At 32.1% G+C, this 12,087-nt stretch overlaps 1 protein-coding gene across 1 annotated transcript; it reads left to right on the forward strand.

The window, feature by feature from the left end:
* The first annotated feature begins 6,031 nt into the window (after positions 1-6,031).
* Positions 6,032-11,787, forward strand: LOC145799605 (uncharacterized). The gene is made up of 6 exons (XM_082889205.1): positions 6,032-6,041; positions 6,985-7,124; positions 9,589-9,711; positions 10,292-10,324; positions 10,541-10,628; positions 11,462-11,787. Exons 1-6 carry the CDS (start codon positions 6,032-6,034, stop codon positions 11,548-11,550), a joined length of 483 nt encoding a protein of 160 aa, XP_082745331.1. The 3' UTR covers positions 11,551-11,787.
* The last annotated feature ends 300 nt before the right edge of the window (positions 11,788-12,087 follow it).

The raw sequence follows: 12,087 nt of genomic DNA on the forward strand, positions 1-12,087 counted from the left end.
AATGTGTTATTTAATTAATTTAATGTGGTATTTAATTGTATATAATTAATAAGAATATTTATATTTATATATTCATAAAAAAAAGAGGGTGTTATATGTATTGTTTTTATAAAATATATTTATATATGTGGTAGTTATTTAATAACATAAAATATATATATATATATATATCATATTTATTTAGGTTGAATTTATATTGTATTTGTATTATATAATATAATAACTATTAGGATTTATCACAAGTGTTTGGGTTATATAACAAGTGTTTAGGTTATATTATAAACTTAAGGAAAAAGAGAAGCAGAGGCAGCAGCTAAGAGAGAGAGAGAGAGAGAGAGAGAGAGATGCAGCCGAGAGAGAGGGGACTGGCGTGGAAAGAGAAAAAAAAAGAAAAAGAAAAAAAAGATTAGGGTTTTGTTTTGGGGGCTCCATTAATTCTTCAAATATTTCTTGGATCTTCAAAAAAAATAGTGTGAGTACAAAACCCACTTTCCTTGATTTATGTTTAATTCGCTGTTTTATTTATTTATTTATTTATATTTGTTTGATGTTAGTTTGATTTTGTTTTATATAAAGATAATAGATTAATTTTAATTATTTTGATTAGTTGTGGATATAAGATTTAGGGTTTATAGATGATAGATTGATTTTAATTATTTTGACTAGAAGTATATGTAAAGTTTAGGGTTCTTAGATAAGTGATTGATTTTAATTACTTTGATTAGTTGTGTAGGTAAACTTTAGGGTTTTTAGATGATTGATTAATTTTAATTACTTTGATTAGTTGTGTAGGTAAAGTTTAGGATTTTTAGATGATTGATTAAATTTAATTATTTTGTTTAGTTTGTATGTAAGGTTCAAGGTTTTTAGATGATTGATTGATTTTAATTATTTTGATTAGTTGTATATGCAAGATTTATGGTTTTTATATGGATTGATTTTATAATTGTAATCATACTCATGATTATATAAAATTAAAATAAATTTAGAATCCATAGATATTGGTTAGAGGATGGATTGATTCATTGTTTTTATTTACTTATTTATTTTTATTTGATTTTGGATTGATTTTGTATTTGCATGTAGATGATGAATTGATTTTAATTAGTTTGATTAGTTGTGTATGCCATGTTTAGGATTTTTATATGAATTTATTTTATGATTGTAATTACACTCATGGTTATATGAAATTAAAATTAATTAAGAACATATAGATAAATTCCTTATACTCCACCATGACTCCATGGATTGTTGTTTTATTTGAGTGATGGTGAGAAAGAGTGTATAAAAAAAAAGTGAGGATTATAAGATTTATTTGAATGCCTTAGGCTCGGCATTGTTATGTTTATTCTCATGTGTGAGATGTTGTGTATATATATGTTGTTGCCTCGTTCTCATGAGTAGACGAGTGCTTTGATTTGCACGCGTACGTATATGCTAACCATCCGGGGAGTGTGAGTCAAACTCAAGACGATATCCCCATGCAAGTTTGGCTTCGGAGTGGTGTTAGGTATACGGGAGGCACATGGGATATATGTGTAGGCCGGAAGGGGAGGGCCAAAGTGGTGGAGTTAAGGAACAAAGAATTTAATTATGAATTTATTAGTATAGTGTGTATGGTACTGTTATGTACATGATAAAAAAATAGTATACGATCTTGATAAATTATGAAATTTGAGCAGAAGCATGTATTTGTGATTTTGGACAATTTTTGTGTTGTAGCTTTTTATTAAAAAGATCGATTAGAACTTATAATCGGATGACCTTGGCTATTGTCGGTTTGATTCACTCTGGTAATGCAAATTTTTATAGGCTGTTTTAACCACGAAACGAGTTCATTTCTATTGGTTTCGCGTAAACTGAAGCAAAACATTATTCTGCACACTTTTCATGTTTTGAACTTTTTCGGAAAAAATCATCTTATGGCAGTTTTTGTTCGTTTTCTGCTTCATATTTTTCGATTGAATTCCGTCTAGATTTTTAGATCAAGTTTTTCTCTTAACCTGTTCAGTTTCTGTTAAATTCATTCACGTTGCCTTTTAGGAAATTTGATTCTGTACAACTTTCGTTCTTTGAGTTTTGATCAATTCGATTTATTTAAGTATGAAACGGTATAATTTTATATTTGTTTCAACAAGTTACTTATGATTAAATTATACTAACTTTATTTATTTTGCAGGATGGTGGGTCTTACTAACTTTTTATGCAGGGCTGACCTACCATATTTTTATTTCTATATTGTCTATTCTATAATCAATTTATATTTCGTTGTATACGGACAAGAAACTAAATGCCACCGTATCTCGGGAAACTACCCATTCATCTCGGTGCGGTTGGAACTACTTGTCTTGTCCCGTGATAAGAAGTAATGTACTTTTTGTTTGTGTCTGGTGGACACGTGGGTGTCAATTCTTGTACTCATACCAGTATACCTGTATACTGACCCGTTTTGTCTCTTGGCAACTCGGGTGCGTTCTGTTGGAGCGCAGTTGAGCTTCCTTTGCAGGATTAGTAGAGGTTTTGGTGGTGACAAGAAATAACCGTGATCGTAGGACATGTCGTTTGGAGTTCTTTTATTTTTCTTGAGCTTATGGTTGATACTAATTTATGTAATTATTATTTTTTTTAATGACTTTAGTATTGGAATAATTTGGCATGGTTTGTAACCGTACTTTATTTAAGTTGTTTTGACTAGTTGTTGCTACCTTAATGTTGGAGGTATTTGATAGTTATGAATTTATGGTGGATGGTTTGGTTGGCGTTTTAGTTTTTTTTGTTTCACCACTAGGATTTGGATGATGGAATATTAATTGGGGTTTAGTCCTAATTTAATATTTAATTGTCCAAATTTTTGGGCGTGACACTTGGGAGGCACAGTTGCTGGCTGACAAAATAGATCTTCAGGCAACAACTTAGGCCTGGTCACGCGCCTAGTCACCTACATACATAAATAATATGGTGAGCTGGAGCCCGGTAAATAATAACAGAGTAAAGGTTTTAAGGAATGATGTCCACATCAGATTCAGAAATCAGAATTCAAATCAGAAATAGATTTTTATACATATTCAAATTTAGAGTTCCTAGATAAACATACGTGATACATCCATCAGTGCTAACAGAACAAATGGCTCATGATTACATGAGACGATCATAAAGACCCATATACAGAGTAGATACAGAGCATATAATGGTTATGCCTAACTAGTTACATAATGGAACCTCCGCTACCGAGTAACAGATAACAAATATCACATGATATTAAGGATGCCACAAATACATTTCGAAAAATTGGGCAGTCATTCATCCATACAAAATATAGCATTTTGAAAAACAATTTTATCATATCGTATAGGAAAATACTTAAACTTGAGCATAGCTTTACAAAGTTATTATTCACAGATAGCTCTAGTGGCAAAACAAACAGAGCAGATAGATCAGATGGATTATAGTGCGTGACCTATACAAACACATAATGGATATATATTGAAACACATGCTCCAAAAAACACTTATCTTATTTCTTTTCTATCTTGGTGTGTTTTTAATCTTTATTCTCATCATTATGTCTTAATTAATGCTTAGAAATGCCTAAGATGCAATGAGAATATCAAAATGCACTTTGAAACACTTAGTCAAAATTCTGAAAACAGGGCAGTTCGCTCGAGCGCAACTCTGGTCGCTCAAGTGGACCCCTTAGTCTGCAAAACTTCTGGGAGCTCTCATTTTACACTCGAGTGAAGAGTTTGGTCGCTTGAGCCAAGATGGAAAACAAATGGTGGCTGTTCGAGCACAAGTTCTATCGCTCGAGCCAAGGCCGATGTCTGCAAAAGTATTGGGAGCTCGAATTTTATACTAGAGCCAACTTTATGTCGCTTGAGCCAAGGTGCAAAACAAAAGGTGATCGCTGGAGCGCAACTTTGGTCACTCGATCGATGATACAGAATTTTGAAATTTCTAGATTGTTGTTCAAGATGCAAAACTCAAATTCAAAGCTTCAAAACACATCCTTTGGGCCCCAAAACTTGAGAAAACATGTCTAAGCTTGTATAACACCATGAATTGAAAGCCATTCCGCAAAATCCAAGCCTAAAAGCATGTGAATTAGTCAAAAGTAAAAGTTGAAATTTTGAAACACATCATACATGTAATGATATGAGCTTCAGTATTCCAAAACATGATCAATTAAGATGTTTAGCACAAAATCATGTTGAATTCTTAAAACATAGCCAAGATAAGAACATGCGTGTGAGAATTCTTGGAAAACAACCTCAAAACTTGATGAAATAGGCATGCATGTATTATACGATCTTCTTTTCTACTTCCCTGGCTTTATTCTTGCATTCACGTGCTTAATTCCCTAGAATTCATGTATTAAACAAAGTAATTATATAACTAAATGGCTAAATTCTTACCTTTAAGTCTTAATTTGCAAAAGTTCCAAGTTGTTCTTCCGAAATTCCAAGTCTCTAGCTTAAGTTCAAGCTAAGTCCTCAATCTTCCTCTTGCGATCTCAACTTCTTCCTCTTTCTCTCACTCTCACACACTCTCTCTCTCTCTCTCTCTCTCTCTCTCCATGTTTTGAGTTCAAAAGATGAAGGAGGTGGTGTATGTAAGTAGTTTTAGGTGTGTCTTAGCTTATATAGGTGTGATTAGTAATCTAATTAAGCTTAGCTTAAGATTGAGCAATTGGTATTATTTTATTCAAATTATTTGGTTTCGAATCATATTTCAATTAAACCTACCATAAAATTCTAAAAATTCCAAAGAATACATATACGGAGTCAATTTCGCATTCAGACGCCGATAAGGCAATCAATTCGCATAGTAAAACAGAAACACCGACAGATATTCCTACGACCTACAGATACAACAACAAATAACACATATAACACATAATTAAAAAATGTTTCCATCATAATCACTTATTAAGCATTCTTATTTAAGGATGATAAGCTAATCACAGGTCAGGGTTGTCACATCTTTTGATCTCAAAGCTTTTGGGTCTTTAAATTTCTCTCTCTCTCTCTCTCTCTCTCTCTCTCTCTCTCTATACATACACCATTGGAGCTTGGAGCTTGAATCTTTTCTTGCTGGAGATTCAAAGAAGAATTCAATGACTTAAGGGTGCCTAGAGAAGAGTTTGCTAATCAAGAAGTTTTTAGGGGTACTTATGTGTAGGTCCTAATAATTGGACTTATTGTCTAATGGGTCCTATAGAAAAAATTTGTCATAAAAAAAGTCACTAATTGTAAGTTTTAGCGACAATTTATAAAAATTATGACAAAAAAAGTCGCTAATTTTCAGTTTTTAGCGACATATATAAAAAATTATCACAAAAAAATTATTTTTAGCGATAATTTTAGCAAGACTTATTTTCAATAGGATTTGATGAAAATTAAGTCCAACTATTAAGACCTATTGGTAGTTTACCCAAGTTTTTATTCATTACTTGAAGTAAGTTCTTCGACTTTCCCACCACTTTCTTTCCTGTTTTCTTTTCTTTTCTCTCCTACCAATCACTCTATAATATTGAATTCTATAGTTTATAATGTGATTGGGCCTTGTGGATAGATGAGGGAATTAGCCACCCCTCCATAGGATTCATTGGATTACTTGAATTCTTTTTTTATTTCATTTTCTTTCTCAATTTCTCATCTCCCAAACACTATTTTTTTTTTTTTTTTTGCTTTGGTAATTTAGATTAGTTTTGGACTTGTATATACCCTATGATTTATTTCCATAATTCTCTTATTTGCTTTCATTGTCTTTCATTTTCTCTCACTTTCTCACCAATTTTTTCATCATCTAAACATGTTTAATCTTCATGATTCAATCCACGTTCACATTCTAATGGACAATTGTGGTTGTTTAATGAGATAGTTTGGGTGATTGATGAGCTTAAATTGGTGGCTAAAGAGTTGTAGATTCCATTTTCTTTCATTTTCTCCTACTTTCTCTCTACTTTCTTGGAAGCCAAACATGGCTTCCCCCTAGAAGTGATTTGTAATCTACTATCTCCATATGCTTTTAACATGGATTTGGGTATTCACTTATTCTTTTCCATGAGAGATGATGTAGATTCATATCCACTTCTTTGATTTGCATCTTGATTAATTTCCATTTTGCTTGCTACTTCTATGATTATCATGGATTTTTCCATATCTTTGATGATCAAAGGAGTTCCACCGTCTCATCCATTCCATGATGAGAATGCACTACAAGAAATTGCACTTTTGGCGACTACTTTTGGCGATGATGTCAATTTTTCATAGCCAAAACTATATTTTTGGCGACACAATGATCAATTTCGTTGGTAAAAGTAAACTTTTACCAACGCAATTTACTACCGTCGCTAAAAAAAAAAATAAAAAAATAAAAAAAAAATTCACTAGGCACCAGAATTATTGGTTGGCGCCAAAATTTCAAAAATTTTAGCTACAAGGCTTATTTTTTAGCAACACAATAAGCGTCGCTATTAGTGTGCTTACTTTTGGCGATAACAAGTTGGCGTGGGCAAAGAGTTATACATTTAGTAACGATAACACTATTCGTCGGTAAAAGTTTTGTTGAAATGAGGTGATTTAGTGATTTGCGTTTTTATTATAACTTTTCAAAGAGTTTTAAATATTCTAGTTATTGAATTAGATCACAAAATGAACCTATCAAGTCCAAACACACTCTTAAGTTGAGATGACTAATTTGAGATAATCTAAACTTTTTCAAAGAATGTGGTTAGATTATCAATTTTAATATGTTTCATTTTATTTTCAGAAACTTGTTGCAGATTTTTTTTTTTTTTCTAAAAAACTAAAAAAAAGTGGTGAAAAAAATTAAAAGAAAAAACTTATTACTTTTATATAATTTTATCTCTCATAAATAATTTTAAAAATTTTAAAAATATATTTTTGATTTTTATACTTCTCAAATTAGTTTTAATTTTTTTTTTTTTTTTTTTGGGTATAATTATCTGCCTCTACAATACAAGTCGATTACCCTCCCTCTCTCACTCACGCCTCTGCCCCTCTTCTCTGTAGCTTTGGCTCCATCGCCATTACCGCAAGGGTTGCTAGAGTATCACCGCAAGGGTACCCCTGGTTGCTGGAGCATCATCGGTTTGTCTCTCAGGTATGCCCTCTATTTCGTCTCTCTCTCTCTCTTTCTCCCTCTCGATTTCTCCGTGTCCTTTTCACTGTCTCCCTCTCGATTTCTCTCTCTCTCTCTCTGTTTACACACACAGACATATATATATATATATATATATATATATTTATATATACACACAAATCATATATACAGAACTTTGATGCTTTATATAATCGATTATACATTGGTAATATCATCCAAAGATGAATATAAGTCGTTTACATTGATTACCTGACAGTTGCTTGGGGTGAGATGTTATTCAAATTAGGGCAATGTTTTTGAATTTGTTGCTGAATTAGGAAATGCTAGAATTAGGGCAATGCTGAATTTCTATATAACTTCTTCAATATTATGAAATTAAAAATGGTTTGTTGTTGCAAATTATAGATAAACAAATAATAAAAAAAGTTTAATTTGCCCGGAATTGTGCCATATGCTGTAAAACAAAATCTAAGTTGGTTGGACAGAATGCAAGAGTTTGTGATTGATTATAGGGGATTTGAATCTGATAAGAAGGCTTGAGTACTTTGGAATTGTGTTCTCTACTAATTTGGTTGGACAGAATGGAAGAGTTTTTATGAAAAAATTACAATTTAAGTTTTAGGGAAGAAGATTTGTTATCTATCTTCCTTGGGGCTTTAGTATCTTTTCCATTCAAGGTAATTCCTTTGTTTTTGATCTCTAGGTATTGAAGGGTCGTACGTGATTTTATTTTTATTTTTCATTTTTCTTCTCTATATGCTTAATAAATGGGTGTTTCCATACCTCGAATGTGGGATAGTTGTTCCCAGAATTTTCTCTCTTTTGAGATTCAGAAATAGCAACCAATTCCAAATCAGGTGACCATGCCTGTTGTCTATTTGTTTTTTCTTTAGACCTAGTAAAAATAACAAATGTGCCTGGTCAATTGTGCTCTCAATATTGGTTTTTAATATACGTGGGAAAATGTTGAGGAGTGAGAAGGCCAACATAAAGCTATGGCATTGCCTCATTATGCATATGTGCTGACTTTTACACTTCTTTTGGTTTCTTGTAGTCATTATTTTCATATGCATTTTTATCTTATTGTTGTCCTTCTTGCTAAGTTTTAGGAAACCATATTTATTTAAATTCACAATAAGGTCATTGCCCTTCTGAGTAGAAAACTGTGACCTTTTGAGTAGTATAGGTGTTTATGAGTCATAATTTCCCTAAGAACAAGCAGATAAATATGCCTAAGGTTGCCACGTTTTCCTTCTGGTGTTTATAGTCTTATCCTGATTGGTAATATCTGGCATGACGATGTATGAAAGATCACAAAATGTTTACGTACTTGCATACTATGCAATATTCTTTCTTTACACATTGCAATGTTGCATTCTGTTTTCTTTTGTTAATTTTCTTGATTAAAAAATAGATTTCCATACTTATCAAAAAAAATCAAAAAAAAAAAAGAAAAGAAAGAAGAGTTCCACATATGTCTAATGCGATGACCTTCCTTGCCTTCATTTAAGAATTCGTTTGATACTTAAATGTTCAGTGTTTGCTTAGTATAGGATGAATATTAATCTCAGGAAGTTTTTCATAGTTTAAAACAGAGAAGTTTCCACTCATCCATCCTTCATAAATTCTAAAAAAGGCTTTTACCCATTCTGATTATAGGCATTTGTGAATTTAGTTCTCACATTGCATGATACTGCGGATTCTGTAGTTATGTTTGCACCATACTACTTCAATGCGTACATGTCATTCCAGATGACAGGTGTTACTAACATTCTGGCAGGTCCTAGTAATCCAAAAGACACTTCATCCCGATGCAAGTATGAAATGTGCATTGTGCATGACCTGAAAAATATCATAGTTCTTTTCCTTGTCAATTTCTCAAGGAATCTTGTTGAGTATTATGTGCCAGATTCTTGCTAAACAACATAAATTGTATTATAATTTTGTTATTTGATGGGAGTGCTTCTGCAACAAACATTATGATTGTTGAATTATGTTTATATTGTGAATTGGACACTTTCCTGAATTGATTAATTGCCTTAAGCCTGTGGTTTCATCTGGTGGTGGCTAGAGCAGGCTGGTGACTTTTGAAATGCTTATGGAAGCCCATTTCAATTACTATAGTATCAGGGACCCAAAGATTGTAGTAGCAAAAAATGAAATACTAATATCTTGAATTTAATTTGTTTTCAAATTTGATGGAAAACTGGGTTGGTGATTTTCCATTACTTGAGTATCTTGTGTTTCATTTTTCTTTTTATTTTAATCATCTTCTCCTTTAAAAGTTTTTCTCTTTTCAACTTTTACAACAGTTTTTGATATACTAGTGTATCTATGGTGAAGTATTAAAGCCCTTAACTCTCTGTTGTAAGTGAGTATTGGAAAATTAATTTTTATTTGATTTCATTAAGGTACAGGGCATATCAAACAAAGCACTACATATTTTTTTTTGTTCATTTATCAGATATTTTGCTTTTCAGACTGGCTAGAAAAGACTTTGCGGGAAACTAAACCAACCCCAAAGCTTGTTACTACCGTTAATCCTGGAAACCCATCTGCAACATACATTCCACTGCCACTTCTCAAGGTCTCTCTCTTTCTCTCTCTGTGCATATATGTAAACAATTTCTTTTTTTTTTGATAAGTACATGAATGCATACATAAACATACATGCGCACACACATGATTGGAATCAAAACCAATCCTGAAGCACGTACCGGAAAAAAAAAAAAGGAATTGGTATGTGTTACTCATTGATATATAATAATATAATCTTTTTGGAGTTGTGAATTTGTTTTGGTCTTTTTGTTTTGTTTAAATATGGGACAATGTTGTTTCCGCCATTTATGCTCCTGGTGGTCTCTTGAGCTATGTTTAATTTGATTGTGTTCTTTGATGTCATCATAAAGTTGAACTCTGCCTATTAGGGTCTCTATTACAAAGAGAAGAGTTGCTTGCTATAAATAACTGTATTAAATTGAAGATGAAATTTGTTTGTCTTTAATAAATTTGAATGTGTTCAATTTATGTGGAATGTAGGTCTTTGAATTGAGGCTCATAACTTTGTTTTGTCCTTTATTTTATTTTATTTTTGTTTTTATTTTTTTTGTTATTTTTTTCTTTTTCTTTTTTAATATCTAATGCATGTCTTTGAATTACATTTTCAGAAGCAAACAAGAAAAAAGAATGGCAGCCATAATGTATGTCCCTACTGGAAGTTTATATTAGTTATTGAAGTTGCTTGGAATGTTCATTGAAAGTCTTCATAACAATAATAATAAAGAAAAGAGTGGGGGAAGTGGTTCTCTTCCCGTCTCTATTAAATCGAAGATCAAATTTGTTTTTGTTTAATTAGTTTGAATGGATTCAAATTCTGTGGAATTCAAAAGCGAATCAAATTTCTTGCTTCAATGTAGGTTGTCGAAGATGGAGATTATGATCTTGCTCCAGTGCTAATTGGAAATGAGAAGAGGCTTGTTGACATGCATTTGCATATTGTCATAGGTGATGTTATAGTTGCATTAAACACATCATTCCAATTGGGATTGACTTGATTTTTATTTATTTTGTGCTTGGTTTAACTTTAGGTATTGTTGTACATAAACTTAAATTTTGGATTGTAAGAACACATGGGCTATTGTTGTTATCATAACTAGATTTTATTTATATATGGATGTCAATGAATTAAAGTGTGGATATTATTTAATAATTTTTTTATTGGAAAGTAGTTTGTTATTTGTGATGGTAATTTTTGCTATCCCAAATACCAAATTAATTTTTTATTTATTTATTAAACAATTAGATGTTTTGCCGATGCAATCAAGTTGTCGTCAAAAGTATCATTTTTACCGATGCAAATTTGAGTCGGCAAAAGTGACATATAATCATCTTATTTGAACCATTTTTGCCGACACAATGGTAAATTGGCGACGATGGTTGAAGACTTTTGCCCACAAAGATGTTTGTCGCTAAAGACTTGCTTTTGGCGATGCAATGAATTTTTCGTCGGTAAAAACTTTTCTTGAAACACTTTCGGCGACGGGTTACCGACAAAGCTCTATGGGCTGGCAAAGTTCTTTGCCGGTGATTTCTGCCTTTTCACGACGAATTTTGTTGTGTTGCCAAAGCTTTTTTTTTTTTTTTTTTTTGTAGTGATGGTGGACTTTGCTTATTTTTAGTTCTTTATTCTTTGTTACTTGGTTGCTTTTATAATCATCATGTAATGTTTGGTATTACTTGATGGTTGTTTAGGGTAATCTATCTCCGCTTTAATTATTTTCATGGTTATATGAGTAGATATATTCATTTCCTCTTTGTTTTGTTACTCTTTCTCTCAGCTTGTGGTGATTGGGATTGGGGTTTCTCTATCATGTTCACTTGGAAGCTTTCATGGCTGAGATGGGTTCAATTCTCTCATTATTCTTGATGATTAAGGATAAATTCATCTTATCTTACTTCTAGTGGCATTCCAAGAGGATTAGTACTTCTCTCTTGCATTCCTATGATTGATAAGTACTTTGGCTCATTTTCTTTTCTAATATCTTGTAGTTTCTCTTGATTTGTAGCTTCTCTATTTTCAGTTGGTAGTCTTGTTAGCATAGTTACCTTCCATTATTCTTGTCATTTTGTTTCCTTTCAGTATAGATGCTCGTATATTCATCTCTCTCTCTCTCTCTCTCTCTCTCTCTCTCACATTCTTCATCTCTTTTATCTAAAGCTTTCCATATCTTGGCATCATGTTTTCTTTATTTCATCATTCTTCCATGTTTTGCATCCATTTTTCATGCATAAATGCTTGGCTCATCTTATTTGTCATTTTATTTATCTCGTGTGATTATGTACGTAATCCCATGTTTTGAGATGGCTCATATTTCACATGTTAGTCGCCAAGTCTTTAGTTGCATTCCATTGCATTTATTGCATTAGTTTCGTTGCATCTAGGTTCATGCATATTTTCTAACCC

The sequence above is a fragment of the Camellia sinensis genome, chromosome 9, assembly GCF_055761805.1.
Source record: "Camellia sinensis isolate YWXY chromosome 9, ASM5576180v1, whole genome shotgun sequence".
Taxonomy (NCBI): Eukaryota; Viridiplantae; Streptophyta; class Magnoliopsida; order Ericales; family Theaceae; genus Camellia; species Camellia sinensis.

Coding starts and splice junctions, on each gene's coding strand:
- LOC145799605 (XM_082889205.1), top strand. Junction 7,125..9,588: donor ATCATCGGTTTGTCTCTCAG/GTATGCCCTCTA, acceptor TTCATTTATCAG/ATATTTTGCTTTTCAGACTG. Junction 10,325..10,540: donor AAAAGAATGGCAGCCATAAT/GTATGTCCCTAC, acceptor GCTTCAATGTAG/GTTGTCGAAGATGGAGATTA.